Source organism: Leptonychotes weddellii, chromosome 5 (assembly GCF_054177405.1).
Source record: "Leptonychotes weddellii isolate Sample4059 chromosome 5, ASM5417740v2, whole genome shotgun sequence".
Lineage (NCBI taxonomy): Eukaryota > Metazoa > Chordata > Mammalia > Carnivora > Phocidae > Leptonychotes > Leptonychotes weddellii.
This window is the reverse complement of record NC_138373.1, coordinates 90,202,377-90,224,854: the sequence shown is the minus strand read 5'-3', so window position 1 is coordinate 90,224,854 and position 22,478 is coordinate 90,202,377. Positions and strand designations below refer to the sequence as shown.

The window sequence follows — 22,478 nt, the reverse complement described above, 5'->3', positions numbered from 1 at the left end:
CTCATGCTCTCTGTCTCTCATTCTCTCTGTCTCAAATAAATAAATAAAATCTTTAAAAAAAATAAAAATAAAAAAAATAAAGGAAAGGGTGGAGAGATTCAACCAGTTAGTGTGAAAGTTGGAGATAAAATTCTTCTCCCAGAATATGGAGGCACCAAAGTAGTTCTAGATGACAAGGATTGTTTCTAATTTAGAGATGGTGACATTCTTGGAAAGTATATGGACTGAAGTCATTATTAAAATGGCATGAAGTGAAGCTGCCCATTCTGGTGAAGTTGTGAAATCTTTCATCATGTAAATAATTTTCATGTCTCTCTTTTATAATAAACTAATGGTATCCAAAAAAAAAAAAAAAAAGACCAAGAGAGAGAAGAGTTTCAAAGACAAAATTGTCAGCAATGCCAAAGGCTGTAGAGAGATCAAATCATTTGCGCAGCAGGAAAACACAACTATGTTGGATAGAGTGTCTCTGGGTATCTGCAGTTTGGAGCTCTGTCTTCAGTTCACTGGGGCACAAACACTGCACATCTTGAAAATCAATTTAAAGCTGTCATTTTAATTGGATTGAATGAAGCGATCTTTGGTACACAGCTGTATTGACCATCACGTGCTGGTCTCCTCTAGCCGGAGAAAACTAGAAATTACCTTTTGTACTGACAACCTACAACTGACAGGTGAAATGATTCTACTGCTTGCAGGCAACAGAAAAAATTCAGAGCTGCTTCCCCTTGCTCCACAGAACCAGGACAGCCGTGGGATTGTGGGAGATACACAGGGTGCTCAGGGCTTCTCAGATCTATGCACAGAGGGAGCAGCAAAGCAGGATCTACTAACTGCAGGTTCAGCATCAGCTCTGGTCTCTGGGAGACGCCTCTGGAAATGGCAGCTCTGAGCTGGGGCATAAGGAGAGCTGGGCTGGAGAGGGGATGTAGTGGGTATTTATCACTTTCCTGCTCTGCAGCGTCTATTCTCTTCTTTTGATAACACTAATAGTCTTTTAAATAAAAGTGCCCTGCCCTGACCTCGCTGAGGGTAGAAGAGTGACTCATAGAGAACAGTTTAATTTTTTTCCTGGGACCTTGAATCTTGCATGCCATGTTGCAAAGACAGGGGGGAAAAGGCTGGTGCTCAGTCATTGCTGTGCTAGACTCCTGGTGTTGTCCTGGACCCTGCCTCTTCATAAGGAAGAGGCTTCCTCTTTTCCCTCTCTGATTGCCCCAAGAGCCACCCATGGTCCTACCAATATATTTCCTTCTTGCTTGATAGAGTTGGTTCTGTTGCTCTCAACCAAAGAACTCTGATGCAAATACCATGCCAAGAAGTGGACCAGCTCCTTTTTTATTCCCCCCAATCCCAGCCTGAATTTTCCTTAAGGAAGCCTGGGGAATAGAGACCCCTGAGCACTTGCTCCCCTTTTCCTCCCATGGTAGTATTAAAGCAATTATTTCTCTTCTGACACTGATTCTCTTCAAGCCACTACTCACCCTCATTTCCCACATGTTGTGGCTTAAGTCACAGCAGAAGGGAAAGCCTGAAAATCATTTGAATGTAAATTGAACTGAATTTGTAAATGAGACAAAATTAGACATACACACATGCTATCTACAAAGGTTGGGAATGGAATAAGAATAGACCGCATGAGACAAAAAACAATATAATGTGTTCCAGAGAGAAATGCGGTGACAGTTTTGCCAGGAACCCCAGCTATAATGAACACCTCTTTATTATCACTTTTCTGGCCATCTGAGAAACAGCCAAACTCTGAATGAATGCTGGGATATATTACATTACTTTCTCTTTGTGTTATAGTCAGACGTTTCTGTTTACAGTTATATCTTTGGCAGGCCTTATTAATTAGCACTGCCAAAACCAATTTGTCTAACCCCAAATCTGATCAAGTTACAGTGTGCAATTGTGGTAGGTCCTGAGACATGCTGACTTTCCAACTAAGCTTTACCTTAAACCTAAATGGCATCTGTCTGATCAGTAAACATCTGGAGGGCATACCCAATCCTCAAGTTAATTAATGTTTATATGTTTCATCTTCCCACCAAATTTGTAAGCTTTGAGAACCGTGGTGTAGTGGAGAAAGCATAGACTTAGGACCAGACAGAACTGTGAGCCCGTGCTCCATGCTCTGCCACTTACCACCTGTGTTAAACTCAGGCAAGTTACTCAACCATCTGAGCCTCTGTTTCCTCATCAGAAAATCGAGAAAAGTGGAGCACCCGGGTGGCTCAGTTAGTTAAGCTTCCAACTCTTGATTTCGGCTCAGGTCATGATCTCAGGGTCATGGGAGCAGCCCCGCGTCAGGTTCTGCACTCGGTGTGGAGTCTGCTTGGGATTCTCTCCTTTCCTCTCCCTTTGCCCCTCCTCTCCTCCCTCTCTAAAAAAAAAATTAATTAAAATTTAAAAATAAAGAAAAGAAAATGGAGAAAAGAATCACTACGTGATTATCAAACCTGTTAGTGTATGTTAAACTTCATTCTGTTTTTTCTGTTTCTTTCTCACAATGCCTGATGTAGTACTCTGCATAAAATGGACATTAAGTAAATATCAGGCACCGCCTACTCAACATTTATGGAATACTGTGTACCAGGAACTGCAACAGGTCCTGAGGACACAACCATGAAAATTCAGCCTTCAATCAGCCTAAATTCTCCATCATCAGGAAACATGGCTGCTGATGGCTCTTGGCACATAGCTTTACATCACACAACATCAGCATCAGAATGGCCTGAAACTTGTTCCCTATGTCAAATTCAAAATGTCCAAGAAGGACTCCATTTGATCAAGCTTGTGTAAGGTTTCCACCCAGTTCTAGTTAACTGGCTAGAAACGTAAGCTTCTTTACTGTGACTGTCTCAAATGATACATACCCCAGAGACAATCAGCACTGGCTATAAGACAGTAGGTTCTATAAGACAATAGTTCCTCCCTTTGATTTGTTCGGTGGATAAAGGAACATTTCCCAGGAGGGCTGTGCATGGAGAGGATGCTATTCCAGGCGGATAATACAGCATCTGTCCATGTCAGTGTATCTCAAGAGCAGGGTCTTTGTCTTCTTGGTCTTACTTATCTGCCTCCATCTAGTACCTGTGCATTTGTGTTTGTGGAAAGGAAGAATATAGAAAAACCAGAGAATATTGAATTGCCAATTCTGTGGCAATGGTTGTCCCTACAATGTAAGCTCAGAAAAAGGAAGAACAGTGTGGGATTTACAGAGCTCGTGGAAGAGATAGGACTTTAATTAGGCATCCAAGAATGATTTAAGATTTGACTAAGTGAGGAAGAGAAGGCATTTCAGAAATAACCTGGCTTATGTGTTTATGTGAGGGGTAGGGGAAAGCAATCAGGGTTCAAGTGGGTCTTACTGGAACAGTGAGGAAATACGGACAAAGAGGATAAGTAAATTATTGGAGGCAGGCTATTTAAATCCTAGGAAACAGTCTGTTCCTAATGTGTTAGTGAGTAGGCAGCCATATAAGTTCTTGAGCAAGTGAGGGACGTGAAAATTAATTTAGGAAGATTAACAGTTGCAATGGTGACCAGGTGTTCTGTCAAAACAAGAAAGATACAATCCCCGCCTTTTAGCGTCCCTTCAGTGGGGGGACATGATAAGAAAATGCATTACTACAATATTGATAATCCTATGACCCTAGACTTGGGTTTGTGTTTCTCACTATGTTTTATCTGAAAAGTGGGATTCTACACTAAAGACAACATTAAGAAACATTCCTAAACCAATGGGGCAGCAGCATTTGCTTTCATCGGTTGCCATGGCAGTTGAGCTTGGCATTTCCTGGAGAAATGTGCACTCAAGAGGCTGAGCTGGGGCACCCCGAAGTGGCCTCTGTTGGGCTCCAACAGCCTCTTCAGCTTGCTGTTATCTTTCACATCATGGCCCAAGTGCATAAACTACGCTTCCATTTAATAAGCTCCTAATTTTTGGAGTTACATATTCTAGGTACATTATCTCTTTGAATTCTTGGAAGTGCCCACGCAGAGTCTCAAAGCAATGAGTAACTGGGTTTCGATTACACAGATAGCCTTTCATTCATCCACTCCCACCCAGGCGCTATACTAAGCACAAAGGTTAGGCAGTCCCTACTCTTACGGAGCTTATACTTTGCAGGGGAAGGAAGAAATGATATTATTAAAGAAATAATTTACAGTATGATACGACGCTTGCTTTCATTACAGGACAGGAAGTTATGGGAATATATATCAGAGGGAATCTAACCTGGTGGGCAGAGTAGGCCTTGCTGAAGTGACCTTTAAATGGAGACTTGAAGGTCAAGTGTTATTAATGTAGCTCAAAGGGGACAGAAAGTGTAGTCCAGGAAAATATGTTGAAAGACATGCTGCAAGCTTGGAAGTGAGAGAGGACCTAGCTGATTAAAATCAAGAAGAGTGGGTCTGAGTATTTGGATGATAGAAATGGAGGGAAAAAGTGAGGCTAACAAGTTCCTGCATCAGGGTTAGAATGCAGGCCTCTTGGACTCCATTGCCTGCTCCGGACATTCTCCCCAAAGCCCGTTGACACATGTAAAGAACCCAGATGAAGCTGCCATTTTCAGGTGTCCCAAAGCCAGAAAGAAATGGATTTTTCATTTCAGGATGGCGGTATTGTTCCATTGCACGGGTCTGTAGTTTCAACTAGCAAGAATGAGTTTTTGAACACACTAACTCTCTAAGTCAGTACTTCCCACAAGCAACTGTGCTTTAAGACTCAGAAAATTCCAGTGGGTCATAAGGGAATTCAGAGGAGAAGTGTCTGGTGGTTTCTCAGGTTGATCATTTGAAACAATTTGCTGTCAATAGTCTTTGTATAAATGACTTTTTAAGATTGAAAGTTCTAGTTAATTGTTTTTTCTCTGTGTGAGAATTACTCTTATTTTTATAGTGGCTCTTCTGAGAACTGAAACTACATATCAGAAAGAGGATCATCTTCAGTCATTCTGCTGTCTTTAATCTAGAGAGAGGGTTTAATTTGTAATATTAAATCTGATACTTTTCACAAGCAGTATTTTTTTTTTACCTCAAAAGTATAGGTAAAAAGTGTGTGTACCATATAAAGCTGTTTTGTGCATTATCATCAAAAAATGATTAAAAGATAGTGATGAATATCTGCACATTTTGAGCAGCAACATTTACATTGAAGATCACGTCTCCGTTTTGCCCTTATAATAAATGAATAAATCTAATGCTGCAAATTCTCAAGGCGACCGTGGGGAAGACAAGGAAAGTTCAGTCATTAATCACATTGTGAAACTAGACATAGCAGAAAAAGAATTGAAACAAAACTTGCTGGACCAAAAATAATCCATATTGGAAAGTGTAGATTTGCCTAGTCAGATGTGAGATTCAAGTGATATTTGTTTTTCTGAGCTGTCTCCTGACCTAAAATAGATAGCAGTACTGAACAAAACATTAGACACTTCCTTTCTGGCACAGTAAATTGGGAATTAGAAGAATATGCTTTATATATTAGAAGTGCTTCTCCAGGGGCGCCCGGGTGGCTCAGTCGTTGAGCGTCTGCCTTCAGCTCAGGTCATGATCCCAGGGTCCTGGGATCGAGCCCCGCATCGGGCTCCCTGCTCCACGGGAAGCCTGCCTCTCCCTCTCCCACTCCCCCTGCTTGTGTTCCCTCTCTCGCTGTGTCTCTCTCTGTCACATAAATAAATAAAATCTTTAAAAAAAAAAAGAAGTGCTTCTCCAAAAATTCTTATCTAATTCAGCAGTTAAAGTTAAGGTGAAGGAAGGGATCATTCATATTGGCACAGTTAAATATTATATTACAATGATTAAAGAAAGGCAGAGATTTATATTGTGAGGGTATGTATAATATAAATGTAAAATGATGGCTATAACCTGAAGTTACTCAAATAATTAAGCGTATGACAGATACATTCTGGAAAGTTTTTCATCATCAATGAGCTCTAGAAATTTTATCTCTAAGGTTTCTTTTGTTTGTTACAAAGGATTTCTAGATAAATGTTTTGGTTATGCTAGAAACAGAAATGTAGAAGAGCTTGATAAAGTTGGGGCTCATCCCAAGGAGGTTTCCTTTGAAATTCCTGATTGTTAACATGCTAAGGAAATACTACACCTTGACCTGTTTGCTTTGTTTTTCCATCAAGGATGTCCCTAAGGCTCACGAAATCATGCCTAATCTTTCTATTTCCCTTTTCCTTTCCCTTAGCCCTACCCCAAATCCCTGTATTGCTTCCCGAGAATATTTCCTGGCATGGGTCCCTCTGTCCAGCTGCAAGCTCCCACCCTGGCCACTGTCATCAACCCCACCTTGGCCGGCAGCCACCATCCCTCTGTGCTCTGTCTTTGTTAGTGTGTTCTACACACAACTTCTGGAAATACTTTTTCTCAGTCATGTCATTTCCTGGCTCAGCTCCTGCTTCTCTCTCTCTCTCTTTTTTTCTTTCTCTCTCTCTCTCTTCCACCCCACCTCTTCTTTTTACCAACCATCAGTTCTCTGGGATGGATGGATTTCACTGTATCTTTCCCGGATTCACTTAGCAAATATTTGTTGAGGGATTGACAACATGGGACTCATCTTACGGAAAGCCCACTCTGGCTACTGTGTGGAAATTGCCTTGTGGTGGGTGTGACAAGAGACCCCATGGGGTGGTCTGTTGGGAATTTAGTGCCAGAACCCCAGCAGGAGATGCTGATGTCTTGAAGCAGGGTCTTGGCAGTGGACATGGGGTGAAATAATTGGTTTTACAACATGTTTAGGGAGTGTATATTCCTACTGAAGGTGACTTCCCAGGTGTTCAGTAATTATTTCCTAAAACTTTTATCTCCAAGTTCCACTTAAAAAAATGCTACTAGAGGGGCACCTGGGTGGCTCAGTCAGTTAAGCGTCTGCCTTCAGCTCAAGTCATGATCCCAAGCTTCCTGCTCAGTGGGGAGTCTGCTTCTCCCTCTCCCTCTGCCCCTCCCCCGAGCTTATAGGCTCTCTCTCTCTCTCTCACTCTGCTCTCTCTCTCTCAAATAAATAAATAAAATCTTCAAAAAATTCCTACTAGATATATGACCCACTATTCAAACTATGTAATCTATGGAGAGGACTTTAACCCTCCGTACCTCAGTTTCTTTATCTGTAAAGTGAGCTTCATGACCTACTTCATAGAATTGTTTTAAGGCTTACAAGAGATATGCTTTCAAGTGGTAAGCCCAGTGCTCAGCCCATTGTAAGATCACATCAATGTTAGTCACTACACTACTGCAGGATTAATTCTACAGCTGACTCTTTTCAGACTAATACACAATTCTGAACACTTTGTTTATTTTCTTTATTTTTTTTTAGAGAGAGAGAGAGAGAGCAGGGGTGGGGCAGAGGGAGAGAGAGAATCTTAAGCAGACCCCGTGCCCAGTGTGGAGCCCAACATGGGGCTCGATCTCATAAACCTGAGATCATGACCTGAGCCAAATCAAGAGTCAGATGCTTAACCAACTGAGCCACGCAGGCGCCCCTGAACGCTTTGTTTTTTTAATGCTTTTGGTTATATTTACTCTATATGAATTCATATTCATAAAAAGGAATTAAGTATAATTGACCCTTGAACAACATAGGGGCCAGGGGTGCCGACCCCCCACACAGTTGAAAATACAAGTATAGCTTTGACTGAGAACTTAACTAATAGCCTACTGTTGACTGTACTTTACCGATAACAGATACAATTGATTAACGCATATTTTGTATGTTGTATGTATTATATATTGTATTCTTACAATAAAGTAAGCTAGAGTAAAGAAAATGTTATTGAGAAAATCCTACGGAAGAGAAAATACAGTACTATACTGTGTTGATTGAAAAAAATTCCATGTGTATGTGGACCCGTGCAGTTCAAGCCTGTGTTGTTCGGGGATCAGCTGTAATTTGGGAGCTAGAAGAGATCTCAGGAATCGTCTTGTCTAATCTATTTACTTACAGATTTACTAATATGGCACCATGCTAGGGAGGTGACTGGTGCAGGCTCAAACAGTTCCTCAGCACTAGATCTAAAATTAGAACCCAAGTCCCTTGACTCCCTGAGTTATGGGCCCTTTTCTATATATACTTGTTGTATTGCTAAACTAAAATTTAAACAACTTGAGGGTGTGGTCCCTCTTCTGGTGATTGGCCCAGTGCCAAGCCGGAAGCCTTGCTTGAACTCGTCTACTGCCACAACGGTAATCTGAAAGTTAATTCTGATACTTTCTGTGACAAATTAGATTAAATGAATTTATGGGCTAAACCATTTCAATTCAATATAATGAGAGAGCTTAAGGCACCCTAAAGGAGTAATACTTTATCTAATGGCCATCTTACCAGGAGTTCAGTCTTTTTGCAATGATCTATCACTCTCAGTATTGAATTTTCTTAGGCGATTCTAGGGCCACAATGATATGGTTAGGCTACCATTGAGTGTACTTAGGTGAGCACTTCCAAAGGGGCTCTTCCTCCTTCCTGGGGCTCTGAGGGAGAATGGGGTTCATTGTCTCCTTAGTTCACATGGCCTTCTGTGAAAATGGCATCATCACGAAACACAGATGTCTCACAGCACGTGTCTCACAGCACATGTGAAGAGGCTGCCTTCGGTCACCTCTACCTACTCGGCGTCTCCGACAGTCTCAGGGCTGTCCTTTCAGAAGGAACCCAGTGAAAGGATTCTTCCTTCTGGAACTTTTTTTTTTTTTAATCTTGTACTTTGTGTTCTTTGCCTTTTTGTAATCACACAAAACTAAGCCTTCCTCTTAAGTGTCCCAATTGGAATCTTAGAACATTTACTTTCCCACTGACCCCCAGACCAGGGGAACTTCACTGGGTTCGTTATTTGGATTCAGCAGCATTGGGTCAATGGTTTTGAGACTCTTGGTGAGGAAATAAATATAATCAGAGTGTCTGCTTAGAATAATACCTGTAGACCACAGTCTACTACATGACTTAAAAAAAAAATCCATATATTTATTCTTACACCTCTTCTTTCTCGGTTTTTAACTTAATTCCTCTTGTATTTTTTTCCTTACCTGTTTTTAGCAATTTCCCCTGATAAAATTTTTTGTTAGAAAATTCCCCTCTCACTCCCAAAATTATAACACCAACTAAAACCGGAAAATAAAATTATTGTCATCTAATTCTTATAATATCCCTCCAGGAAATATCCATTTTCTTAGAATCATAGAATTTTAGAATAGAAAGGATTCTTAGACAATGTGTCAGTTAAAATACTATTTGAAATAACTAGAGTATTTTATGATGGCTCAATTTAATTCAGTAAAGAAGTTTTATTTCAGTTGTCAGGAAAAGTTGTTAAAGCCTTGGAAATAGGCAGGAGAGACTACTAAAGTGTCCATTAAGTGAATGTGGGGTTGTCTAGCAGACTCTCCAGGGATTATCTGACTCTATGGGGTACGCACCTTTGATTATCTTTGACAAGGCTATTCACAAATCTGTAGTGATAGAGTTTTACTCATGTAGAAAACTGATGACAATGCAAATATCTCTTGTCCATAGCAAAGCAGAAGATTCCCGGTCATAGTGATGTAAATGAATTTTGTCTACTGGAGAATAAAAATATCTGTAAAAATATCTCATTTGAATCAATTTTAATATCTTACTGGTTTCCTCATTAATCAATGAATTAAACAAAATAGTTAACAGGTGTTCGTTTTGCATTTATATGAGAATTAGGATTTGGCCATTTTCGAACATTGTACTTTCACACGACTTAGTTCTAGATAAATCTATTACCTGTTTTTCTATCTTTAGTAAATAGAATACAGTATCCTTCATTAGATTCTTAAGCATTTTGCAGTGTTTCAGGGTATTCACAGCAGACACCAGTTTGTAGGTACGTAGCTATCTAAAAGAAACAAGTCTAGCATGATGACTAAGCACACAGGATTGGAACTGGAGTGCTCAGGTTGAAATCTTGACTCTGCCCCTGATCGTCTGTGTGCTTGCCAGCCAGTTGCTTAACCCCTTAACCCCTTTGTGTTTCACTTTCATCTTTAATATAAATCTGACGGGAGAAATGAATGAATAAATATAGGTAAAACCCTTGGGACAAGCACACACTCTTTTGATTGATTAGATTTGTATTAAGTCATTCTCAAAAACAGTGAAGTCTTGGATGTGAGGGCAGTCTGGTTGTGACATCTGTCACTGCACTGATCACCAGGATTGATTCGGCTGATCTGGCTGGCTAGGTGGGTGTCCCTTCCTCCCCCACCACTCCAGCTCCATGTGTGTCCCTCCCAAAGCTGTGTGCTCGGTGGAAGTGGATGACCTTCCCTGATAGAGGAGGACATTCTTGGGTCAAGGGCATACAAGTAGCTGCACTCCCCTGCTAGAACCTCCAAACAAGCTCTCAAGGTCCATTTGTAGAACTTAGGGTAGTCAAGCTTCCAAGCCTCCAGACACATCCAAATGAGACGCTTCATATGGCAGTCTGCCTTCCTTAGAAAAAAAGAAAAGAAAAGAAAAGAGGGTACCTGGGTGGCTCAGATGGTTAAGCGTCTGCCTTCGGCTCAGGTCATGATCCCAGGGTCCTGGGATCGAGTCCCGCTGAGCAGGGAGCCCGCTTCTCCCTCTGCCTCTCTCTCTTTCTCTCTGTCTCTTATGAATAAATAAATAAAATCTTAAAAAAAAAAAAGAAAGAAAGAAAAGAAAAGAAAAAAACAGTGAAGTCTTATCTTTTTAATTTCTGGATGCTAAATCCTGCCATAGGAAGAAAGAAGACCATTTACGTTATGAGAGCCATTCTTGCCTACCCAGGGCTGGGCGAACAAGGGTGCCTGAATCTGGGCTTCAGTGAGCCACGGCCCTTGGGTTCTCACTCCCAAGCTACATTCCGACTTAGCCTTAGTGATGGCTTTGCAATGTGTCAACTCGGCTAGTCTGAACTACATCTCCAAGAGTTCTTTTTGAGTGTTTCTCGATAGGGTAGGTCACAAGGGAGATTCCTGCAAGAATTTTCCACAGGCAGAAGGGAAGCAGTAGCCATTTTGTAGTTGACAACACCCTGTTGCTGACTGCAGACTCACTTGATTGCCATCAGGCAGCAGGTGAGCCTGCAGATGATCTGCCTTCCCCTGACTCCTTCCTCAGTTTTTTTGAGAGATACCCTCCTCACTAAAGACAGAGGCAACAAGAACAGACACAAGTTTCACTTAATCCTCATAAAGTTCCAGCCTACTTGTGACTGACTCTTTGTCCTGTGGACTTCAAGCTCTGGCACCAGATACAGACACATGGCCGTACAGATACTGCTTAACCTGCCCCTGGAATTGTACAAACCAGTTCCTGTAACAAATGCCTTTACTGATAGGTAGGTAGGCAGATAGATAGACAGACCAATGGACAGAAAGATAAATATAGATGTAGATGTAGATGTAGATACAGATGTAGATATAGATGTAGATATAGATAAGGCCTACTGATTCTACTTGTTGAATTGTGACTCATGCAGAATTTGGTACCAGGAGTGGAGAAGCCAAGAAAAGCTCTTTCCATTATTTTTCCACTCACCCAAAAATACATATATTTTGACTCATACTGTACATATAATCTACCTTTACCACATAAAAATGTATCGTGAACATCTCGTTCCACGAGTACCACAACCATTTTTAATGGTTAGATAATCCCTTGTAAATATGTACAGTATGGACTTTATTCAATAAAGTACCATATATGAGCATTCAGATTGTTTGCAATAACAATACCACAATAAACACTTCCATACATATGTCTCTGTATACTTGTTTCATTGTACTCTTAGGATAAATTCCCAGAAAAGGTATTATTTAGTCAAATGATCTGCACAATTATTTTTGATAAATTTTTATCAGAATACCAACTGTGTATGATGGGACCTAATTTTTCCGAACTTCCTTGGTATTTAAATCAGGACACCCCCCACTGGATATCAGGGGTTTGTTTGGTGGACTGCACTGGGTTTATTGTAGCTGTTAGAGATCTGTCACCGAAAAAGCTCTCTAGGGGATGCCTGGGTGGCTCAGTTGGTTAAGCGACTGCCTTTGGCTCAGATCATGATCGCAGGATCCTGGGATCAAGCCCTGCATCGGGCTCCCTGCTCAGTGGGGAGCCTACTTCTCCCTCTGACCCTACCCCCTCTCATGTGCTCTCTTTCTCTCAAATAAATAAATAAATAAATCTTTAAAAAAAAAAAGAAAAAAGAAAAGAAAGAAAAAGTTCTCCGTAAGAGGAAGCTTTCTGAAAGCAGCTTGCGTGTGGGTAGCGCCGATGTGCTTTCATTCACAGTGTTTGCAAAGTACTGAAGTAATTGGAGATCTTTAGCAGAAAATTCTTGCTGACTGAGAGAGGAAGAACTGCTGAGATCCTTTAAACTCCCACGGCACTTACTCAGAACCCTGTGAATGCATTTAAAGTCTCTTTTAGAGGAGGCTAAGAGGAGTTTGAAAGTTACCACCAGAGCCTATCCAGATGGCAATGCTCACATAACTGTTTATTTTCCATCCTGTTTAAAAAGAACGTTCTCACACTGTAGGTTGAGAGGTGGTGAGGGATCTTGCTATGGCATAATCCATTTTAACCATAGAGCATAAATATCCATTAAAATATTATTCCACCCATGGGGTTTTTCTTTTCAAACATAAAAGAAAACAACCCTCCTCTTAAAAACAAACAAACAAAAACTCTGTGAAAGCTACTGGGGTGTAAGTGCAGCAGTGAAGTGACTTCTCCCTATAATCTATGGTCTTTTCTCTTCAATCTCTCTTCCCTAGTTCTTGGTCCAGGTGAAGAAACTCCAAAGCCTTTCTACCAGTATTCACATAAGGAAGAACTTCAAGTGCAGTGTTCAGTGGATAAAGGCTGAAGGAAATACCGGCTGATCTGCCGGTTCATGCCACTGATTAGTCGTCAGTATCGGTGCGAATATTAGATGACTGATGATTAGATCTGAGAAGTTTTATACTTGGCCTGGAGATCAGGAAAAGTACTGGCACTGGTGGACTAGGAAACTGAACACAATGAAAATAACGGACATATGACAAAGACATAGTAGCATTCAAATAACTTTATTTCAGAAATGTGAAACAGAAGGAGTGTTTGCAAGTGAGATTTATTTAAAAGACTTGGGAAGAGTCCCACTTCTGAGTGGCTTCTTGGATGGGAGATTGTTGTCTAATTAGTAAGATAAATGTTAAGGCATATAACTGTGTGCTGGTAACCACTGAGAGGAGTGTGCTGCTTCTTATCAACAAGGAAAGCTCCTCTATCACTTGGGGTCACCTGAAACCTTTTCTTGGTTTCCCTAAAAAACTTTGGTCTCTTCTCCAAACAATCCAGAAATGAAGTGCTTTTTCCCCTAACAGCTTTCCTACTGAGCAGAGCCTCTATGATTCAGTCTGTCAACAATACCAATTATTTTTTTAAAACATTTTTAAAAAAGATTTTATTTATTTATTTGACAGAGAGACAGCAAGAGAGGGAACACAAGCAGGGACAGAGGGAGAGGGAGAAGCAGGCTTCCCACAGAGCAGGGAGTCCAACGCGGGGCTCGATCCCAGGACCCTGGGATCATGACCTGAGCCGAAGGCAGCCGCTTAACACCTGAGCCACCCAGGTGCCCCTCAATTATTTTTAAGAGAGAAACATTTTGTCTCTAGAAATAAAGGGGGTCCATCAAGGGCACCTAGGTGGCACAGTCAGTTAAAACATCTGACTCTTGGTTTCGGCTCAGGGCTGATCTCGGGGTCATGAGATCAAGTCTGTGTCAGGCTCTGCACTCAGCATGGAGTCTGCTTGAGATTCTCTCTCCCCCTCTCTCTCTCTGTGCCCCTTCCCCTGCTCTTTCTTTCTCTCTCTCTCTCTCTCAAATAAATAAATCTTTAAAAAAAGAAAGAAAGAAAGGTTCTTCATCCCCAGACATGCTGTGTCAGGCAGCTGGTGGGCAGCCTTGGAGACAGCAGCTTCTCATTGTCCTGGTGCCCTGGTAGCTAACAGGTAATGATCATTAGACTATTTCAGGATCCAGTAACATTTTAGAAGGAGACTTGGGCAGGAAGGAAACAGGTTGAGATTTCTTTGAGATTCTTTTGGGGAGGGAGTTTAGCTAACTTGATCAGTCGGAAGAAAACTTAGAATGCCCGCGATGAACACTTGGTGCAGGTCTCTAACTCTGTTAGAGAATTTTAAGGTCACTTGAGTTCAATTCCTGATTATATGCATAAGGAAAGTGAGGACTTTGACTTTCTCTTCATCTGTAAGTTTTGCCTGTTCCCTTAGCAGGTGATCAGTGAACATAGGTGCAGCGAGTGAGAACATGGATGGAAAAATGTTATGGATAATAGAACAAAAGAAAGGACAACTGGTTGTCAGGCTTGGCTAGTGGAAGTACTCAAGATAATGTAATATTTTTTGGTAACAGAGCATTACACTGCTCTAAGAATACCCCAAACTGAGCATGATTTACAGTCTTCTGGTTTGATTGTGGAGGCAGAATATGATTGTGGAATTCTTCAAGACCTTTGTGAACATTAGTCATCACTGTCCTGGTGGAGCTCCGAAGTGTCATTTGTGGATATTTCTGCTAGATAGACTGCAAAAGTAAGAGTTAACTATCAACAAACTAGATCACTGCCCTCTGAGAGCTTACCAACTAAGTCAGGTGACCACAGTAGACCCATTTATTCAGGATGTGTAAGCACTGGCCTTCAGATCCAACACCAATGGTGTGGACTCATTGGTTAAGCAGGAAAGATGTATTCTATTAAGGCGCCTTCAATTTCTGACCTGGTACCTTGGGTAAGATGGCACCAAACTGATGAGTTAGCATAGCCTGTAACTTTGGAAGAGAGTGGCCTATTTGCAGAGCTAAGTAGCCCACACAGAGTTAGCAGAGCTATATTCCTGATCTCCAAACCACTGTGCTCTAACCTTGTGATCTCTAAACTTTTTTTGATCACATACCCTATCATGCTTTTTTTAGCATGCACCCCTGATGTATGTGTGTTTATTAATTATATATATTTTTTCTAATAATACATATAATATGCTTATAAAACAGAAATTTTAAAAGATAAGGTAAAAGTAAATATAAATAGATATTTAATGGCTTCTTTTTTTTTTAAAAGATTTTATTTATTAGAGAGAGAGAGAGCCGTGTGCGCGGACAAGTGGGGGGAGGGGAAGAGGGAGAAGCAGACTCCCTGCTGAGCGCAGAGCCCAATGCGGGGCTTGATCCTAGCACCCTGAGACCATAACCTGAGCCAAAGTCAGATGCTTAACCGACTGAATCACCCAGACGCTCCTAATGGTTTCTTTTCTTTTTTTTTTTTTTTTAAAGATTTTATCCATTTATTTGACAGAGAGAGACACAGCGAGAGAGGGAACACAAGCAGGGGGGAGTGGGAGAGGGAGAAGCAGGCTCCCTGCTGAGCAGGGAGCCCGATGTGGGGCTCGATCCCAGGACCCTGAGATCATGACCTGAGCCGAAGGCAGACGCTTAACGACTGAGCCACCCAGGCGCCCCTAATGGTTTCTCCTGTCCACAGCAGGGTGGGAAAACCCATACTGTAAATAAAATCAAGTTATCTCTGAAGTATATTAATTATTCCTCATTTTCAATCCCAATCCCATCTATTCTATTCCCTAAATATTAAATCATAGATTCAACCTTCAATAAAACACATTAAGAAATATGGAAAAGAAAAAGAAGAATAAAATAGTTAATATACATAGAAACACATACAACAGCAAGCAAGAAACCAAGTGAAGCTGCCACCGTTCTCATTCCTGGAACTCATCACAAGGCTGTGGCTGGTTGGTATCAATAACTTCCTTCTTCCATTACGCATTCCATACTTCTGTTTCCATCAGCCAGGATCTCTGCTGGTCAGGGTTCATTACCTAAAAGTCTTCAGGGGCTCTTTCCTTTATTGCATGATGTCGTTTTCAGTTTACTTTTACTATTGGACATGATGTCATTAAGGCAATCAAAGAGAATTCCCTGGGTTTCAGAAATCGTCCTCTCTGTTCACATTTGTAGGCACCAATCCAATTTCCTCTTGATAATCCGGGTCAGCTACCCAGCAAGCAACTCCCTTCTTTGCCTGTTGATTTAGTGGTATGAGGAACTCACAGTGATCTGCTAGCAGTCTCAAACTCCAGCGCCATGGGACCATTGCTGTAAGGACTTCTCTCTTAGAAACCAAGACCTCCAAACAGCAGAACTTAAAGTTGTAGAGATGGATGCAAAAACTCTGCAAGTGGGCTACTTGGTATAATAATGAGGGAGCCATTCTCACTTCTTTCTGCTGATTCCTACACAATCCATGTATTCCAGCTATGGGAGAAACAGTACCATTTATTGTTACCTGATCAAGTTTATACTAAATCTTGTATGACAGAACCATAACTTTTCAGGGTTTTGTGGGTTTTGACCCTATTGTACATGGAAGTTTTAAAATTTAATATTCACGTTTGCTGTAGTATATAAAAATTCAACTGATTTGAGTATAGTCATTGATCCTGTGACTTTGACAAGTTCATTAGTTCTAATAGTTGTTTTATAGATTGTTGGGAATTTCTATCAAAACAATTATAAATCTGCAAAGAGAGAGTGTTTACTTCTTCTTTCCTGATCATTACTCTTTTATATTTGTTCTTTCTTTTTTTGTCAGTATGCAGTGACCAAGACCTCTAGCCCAAAGTTGAGAGGACCTGGTGAGAGTGAGCATCCTTTGGGGGAGTGCACTGCTTAGCTGGCCCTGGTGTCTCAGCTCAGAGAAGGGGGCCGGAACGCAGACCCGTGACGAGGGTGGGTGCTGACTGACTGGCGCAGGTGTCTGCAAGGGGGTATAATGAATGTGGATCTACAAGTGTTAAAGAAATTATAAGACATGGGCGCCCGGGCAGCTCCGTCGGTTAAGTGTCTGCCTTCAGTTCAGGTCATGATCCCAGGGTCCTGGGATCGAGCCCTGAGATCTGTCTCCTACTGAGATGCTGGAAGCTCAGCCTAGTAGGTTCAAGCCGGCTGCCTGAAACCTCTTTCCTGTTCCACTTCAGCCGATCCAGCTTTGCTCCTTTATTCTTTCCCCACTTGCCCTGGCCCACTGTAACTTCCTTTTACAAAAGTATTTTATTCTTAGCCCTGCAAAATGGAAACTTTCTTTTTAGCATTTCCTGTGTGAAACAGTATGCTTGCATCCGGTGCACTGTGAATGCTTTGACCTGTCCTGTCTTCTTCCGTATTCAGGCATGCACAGTCACTGCTATGCTCGACGTGGCCACGCACCTGGAGACTTCCGTTTATAAAGCCTGACATTTTCCAAGAAGCAGAGAATTTCTCTCAGTCACACAAGTACAGAGAGGCACAGCTGGTATTCAGCCTCCAGACTGGATGATTCTAAAGCTGTTACCTTTCCCATTTTCCACTCTGTCTCTCTTCTCTTCTTTTTAATACTAAAAATAGTAACTCCACTTACATCATTTCATTTTCAAAGTGCTTTCACATATCTTGCAGTATGTGACAATCACAACTCCTCTGGAAAGTAGGACAGGTCATATTATGTTCTTAATGCTACAAGAGAAGTAACGTGGCTCAGGACATTTCCCAATAGAAAGAGGAAAACATTTCTAGAAGGAAACATCCACCAGTTGTTGATTCTGTCTCCATTTCAATGCACTCTTTATTAAAGCTCATTTAAACAATTTTAGAAATTAATCTTGCATTTATAACACCTGCGGTCTCCTTGACATCCACTGCCTATGTACTATTGACTATTCTGTACTTTAATAGATGTTTTTATTTTCCGGGGAGTGAGGATTATGTGTAGGATGTAAATATCTTTGCTGAGCTCTTCTAAGTCTGAAACATATCAGATCCGGGCAAGATCATTATCAGTAGTCAAGTCAGAATGAAATTTGTGTTGAATTTATTTGTAGAAAACCTTATCTGAAAAGTTGGTCCCCCACAGTATTAATCGGTGCATTTACATTTTTATTCTAGTACTCTCTATTCTCTACTTGCACTATTTTGAGGGCTTATCTTTTAGAACATCTGGTTCTTCACTCTGTGTATGGTTCTTCACTTTGTGTATGGTTTGGAAGAGAAAAATACAAAATGAAGTATACACTTATTTCTTACTACAGTATTGACCTTGTATTTCCCTGGAGTTAGGAGAGTACAGCAGAGTATCACTGATGAATCATCCTAAAAATCTTCTTTTCTTTTACATTAGTGGTGTGAGAGTTTGTCCTTCCAGCCTTCTCCTTTCTTTGTGAAAGAGAGTAGCTGGTTTACATAGTCACAAATACCTCTAGTCTTAAGCAGTGAATTGGCAATCACTCCACCTCTCCTTAACCGTATACCGGCCAATCTTTATCAGAAACTTTCAGCAAAGAACTTGTCTTAAAATCAGCAATTTTATCCTCATCCCCCAAGCCACTGGGATATATAAAATAGTGAGAAGTTTTTATTGAATATTGTCTGCACTATCTGCTTCTTTCTCTTTACAAACCTTACCTCACTGCGAAGGTTCCTTTTAACATGTCAACTTGGCTGGGCCACAGTGCCCAGCTATTTGTTCAAACAGTCTTCTGGATGTTTTTATGAAGGTGTTTTTTGGGATGCAAGTAACATTTAAATCTGTAGACTTTGAGTAAAGCAGAGTATCCTCCATAATGTGGGTGGGCCTCATCCAATCAGTTGGAGGCCTTAGTAAGACAGAGATTGACCCCTCCTGTGACAGAAGGAATTCTACCAGGGGACTGCCTGTCGGTTCAAACTGCAACTCTTCCCTGAGTGTCCAGCCTGCCGGCCTGCCCTACCATATTTTGGACTCCTCAAGCCTCCACAATCATGTGAGCCAATATTTTTTTATATATCCCTGTTTCTTTGGAGGATCCTAATATGCTCAATCCTCACAATCAGTAGGTTTATTATCACATTTTCATATAGTGAAACTAAGGCTCAAAGAGATTAAATAATATTCCCAAGATCGTATAGCTAATATGTGGCAGGGCCATGATTTGAACCTATGCTGTTTCCGAAGTCAGTACTTTATTATGCTATATATTTGTTCTACTATGCTATGGTAAGTTCTACTATTCTACATATTACAATACAAAATCAAATAATCCTCACTAGAACTTGAAAATGCATCCAAAGATCCAGTGGCACCTTACCTTCCAGAATAGTTTTTGAGTTACATGATATAACCCATATGCTTTTTGGTGTGAAGTGATTAAACAGTAATATCAGAGCTCCTGTTGCCTGGAAAATGTTTAATAGTGTTGCTCAGGAAATGCCACAACGTTCAACTAATGGGAGATCCATTTTCAGTTTGGACTCCAAGCAGAAAGAAACTATCTCCCCATTTCATCTTACAGTTCTCTTTTCAAGTGTGCTTCCATAAGCGTTATTCACAAGGTATAGTGGTGATAGAGCTATAATTTTATATGTTCCTTTAATCAAAAACAGTATTGTAGTAGACGGGAGAAAAGTACTCTTCTTTTTCTAAATTTCAGAAGGAAATTACAAGACAAAGAAGAAAAAGTTGGTGTTGAAACTCAAATACTCTGTGTAAACAGGCATCTAGGGATTAAAAAGAAAAAGAAATTGACCTGATGTACCAGATCATTTTCTTTGATTCAGTTCTTATCACTAGAACCTGATTTCCACTGGGAGTGGGTAAAGAAAGGTCAAGAAACCCCAGGAACAATACCTGCTCTCCTAGCCATGGAGAACATCGTCTTCTCTCAGCTTCAATCTCAGATGTCTATGAATGTTCCACTGCCAATCCAGGAACCTGCTGACTTCCATAAAGCACCCTAACAGGAACTGGGAAGATGGACTGAAATCAAAAGCTTCTGTCAAATAGAAAAGGCAAATCAACAGAAAAGTGTGATGCTGGAAAGGCATAAAAAGCATAGAGGATTATCACAGAAGAGTGTAATCCTTTTGTTCTTCTGGAGACAAAAATGAATGGATCAATGAGCCTACTCTATCTGGCCAGTGGGAGCCAGGATTTCAGGGCTGTGTATATTCTATTGTGTCATGTGGCCATCTGTTCTGATCTTCTGGAAATTGGGACTTCCTTGGGAAAACATTAATTTTTACAACATCCCAAGAAGTGTTTCTTGCAAAATAGGTTAAAATTGGTTTGGGATAAAGAAGGCGCATGTTCAGGAGTGATGAATGCCTCCCGTGGGAGCTCTCATGGAAGCCAGTTTTGAGCCATGAGAACTGGTATTAGGTCCGGTCAGAATCTGACATCTTCACTAATGATCTGGAAGAGGGAGTTAATGGCTCATTAATGAAATCCACAGATGAAGTGGAATGACTGATGGGATGCAAGAAAGTGAAGAAATTAGTGATGTTAGTGATATGAGATGCATCTAATAGAAACAGAAAATCACCATCGCAATCAGTCCCCAAGGCACGTGCTGGCGGCAAAGGCCTGGAGGTGATGCCAGGAAGAAGGTTAAACAGGAGATGGGAGGCTGAACCAGCACAATCAGAGTGTCCTCTAGAAAGACCTCACGATGGCTGGTCAGTGTTCACATGCTTCCCACGGCTCCTGAGACCAAGCCAGAGCTTCTGAAGTCCAGTCTGCTTCTGCCCGGTGGCCAGTCTGTCCTCTGACTTCTGGCTGTGGCCGGAAAAGATGTCTCCAGACGGCCTCCCCATTGTTGCTGTGTGCAAGGAGAAGATGGGAGTGACTAACACGTAGCTGCTTTGGGGCCAGTTTCTAGGGCAAGGCCAGAGATGTGGGTCCAGCATCAGTATGGAAGATTGGAGAGTGTTCCCAGTTTGGATCAGAAGTGCTGTGTTTGTCTCTGGCTCATACCTCCATTCTAAGGTGGGTGTGCTTTCTATTTACAGTCCTGCTGCCCATGGCATCTGCGGCTTCTGTCCCCTCATGGCTTGGCCACTGGACCCACTGAGGCTTTCAAGGCTGTAGCAATTTGAGTTCATTTTCCTGGCATCCATGTGCACCCCTTCATTGTCCTGTCACCTTCTGAGACGCTGCGTGGGATTGAAGAGTAGAAGTGTCCACCAGTGGAAGCCTGCGATTTTGAAAGGCCAGGTTTTGGGGTGCCTGGGTGGCTTAGTCATTAAGCGTCTGCCTTCGGCTCAGGTCATGATCCCAGGGTCCTGGGATCGAGTCCTGCATCGGGCTCCCTGCTCAGCAGGAAGCCTGCTTCTCCCTCTCCCACTCCCCCTGCTTGTATCCCTGCTCTTGCTGTGTCTCTCTCTGTCAAATAAATAAAATCTTAAAAAAAAAAAAAAAAAAAGGCCTGATTTTGATTATCTGTTTTCCTCCATCTTGGAAGAATCCAACTCTCTCCTCAGGGTCTGGCTGCATTCCTCCCAGCCCCTCTCACCTTTGCCATCTTCAGTGTGAGCTTAACACAGGCTTCTAGCCTTGCCCTGAGGTACAGGGAGCTCAGGGACCCTGGACTAATAACCTTTTGCTATCTTTACTGATAGTCCTGTCCCTTGTAGGGCAATAAGACACAGCCAATTTCTCTATCATATCACAACATCATATAAGTTAACCTCAATTAGGATTTTAAGCCCTGAAAATATAGGTGGTTTCCTCATAAGAGCTAAAAAGTTCATTAAAAGAGACTTCTCCAACATTATTTTTTAGGACTTCCAGAGACTTTATTTTAAGGTTATAGTTATTTATTATTTGGAATAGTTACAGATTACTGGGTGAACCTGGAAGTAAACTATTATATGATTGTTAGATTACCAAAGAAGAAGTAGCAAAGGTGGACAGAATTGTCACAATTCCATGCATTTTAAATCAGAAAGTGTCCACCAGGCTGTGGTACCAGATGGGGGATCCTGAATCTAGACTTCTCCAGAATTAAAGTTAATTGCTGGGCGCCTGGGTGGCTCAGTTGGTTAAGCGACTGCCTTCGGCTCAGGTCATGATCCTGGAGTCCCCGGATCGAGTCCCACATCAGGCTCCCTGCTCGGCAGGGAGTCTGCTTCTCCCTCTGACCCTCCCCCCTCTCATGTGCTCTCTCTCATTCTCTCTCTCAAATAAATAAATAAAATCTTTAAAAAAAAAAAAGTTAATTGCTTACTGTTACAAAACTGCCTTGGGGAACCCAAATCCCACTGGTAGCCCCTCACATCACTCTAGTCTAGATCTCCTTACCCTGAATCTGTCTTTAGGACACATGGTTGAAGATGCATATCCCTTCTTGTCTTGTGACATAAAGAGACCCAGTTTCAAGGCGCAGCCCTCTGAGAGCGCAGTGTTGTGGACATTACCCAGCATGAAGTTTTAGACAGTCTGGCCCAGTTCTGATGGACTTAACTGGGGACGAGTCTTCTCCTAGTTCAAAGCCACTACTGGAGCCAGAACCATTGTTTGTCAATGTGACTGGATAGCCTTATCCAGCTTTCAAGAGAAGAGACCTGACATTTTCCCACCCCTGCAGCCTTTGCCTCTGTTGTTCC

The 22,478-nt window shown here is 41.6% G+C and overlaps 1 protein-coding gene across 31 annotated transcripts in view; it reads left to right on the top strand.

Moving 5' to 3' along the window:
- The window catches only part of LOC145721757 (uncharacterized), a 283,701-nt gene that overhangs the window by 241,965 nt on the left and 19,258 nt on the right, over positions 1-22,478 (top strand). For 7 of the 31 annotated variants that reach the window (XR_014145625.1, XR_014145634.1, XR_014145633.1 and 4 more), the window contains 3 exons: positions 15,665-15,817; positions 16,678-16,720; positions 19,526-21,260. The exons of 18 other annotated variants lie outside the window; for them this stretch is intronic. Coding sequence is in view for 3 of the 13 variants with exons in the window: in XM_081821387.1 (XP_081677513.1) it covers positions 19,526-19,625 (100 nt within the window). In the remaining 10 variants the exon portion in view is untranslated. Of the gene's footprint in view, positions 1-15,664; positions 15,818-16,677; positions 16,721-19,525; positions 21,261-22,478 lie in introns of those variants that run through there. 6 more of the 31 variants (XR_014145635.1, XM_081821397.1, XM_081821387.1 and 3 more) reach the window with 4 other exon arrangements.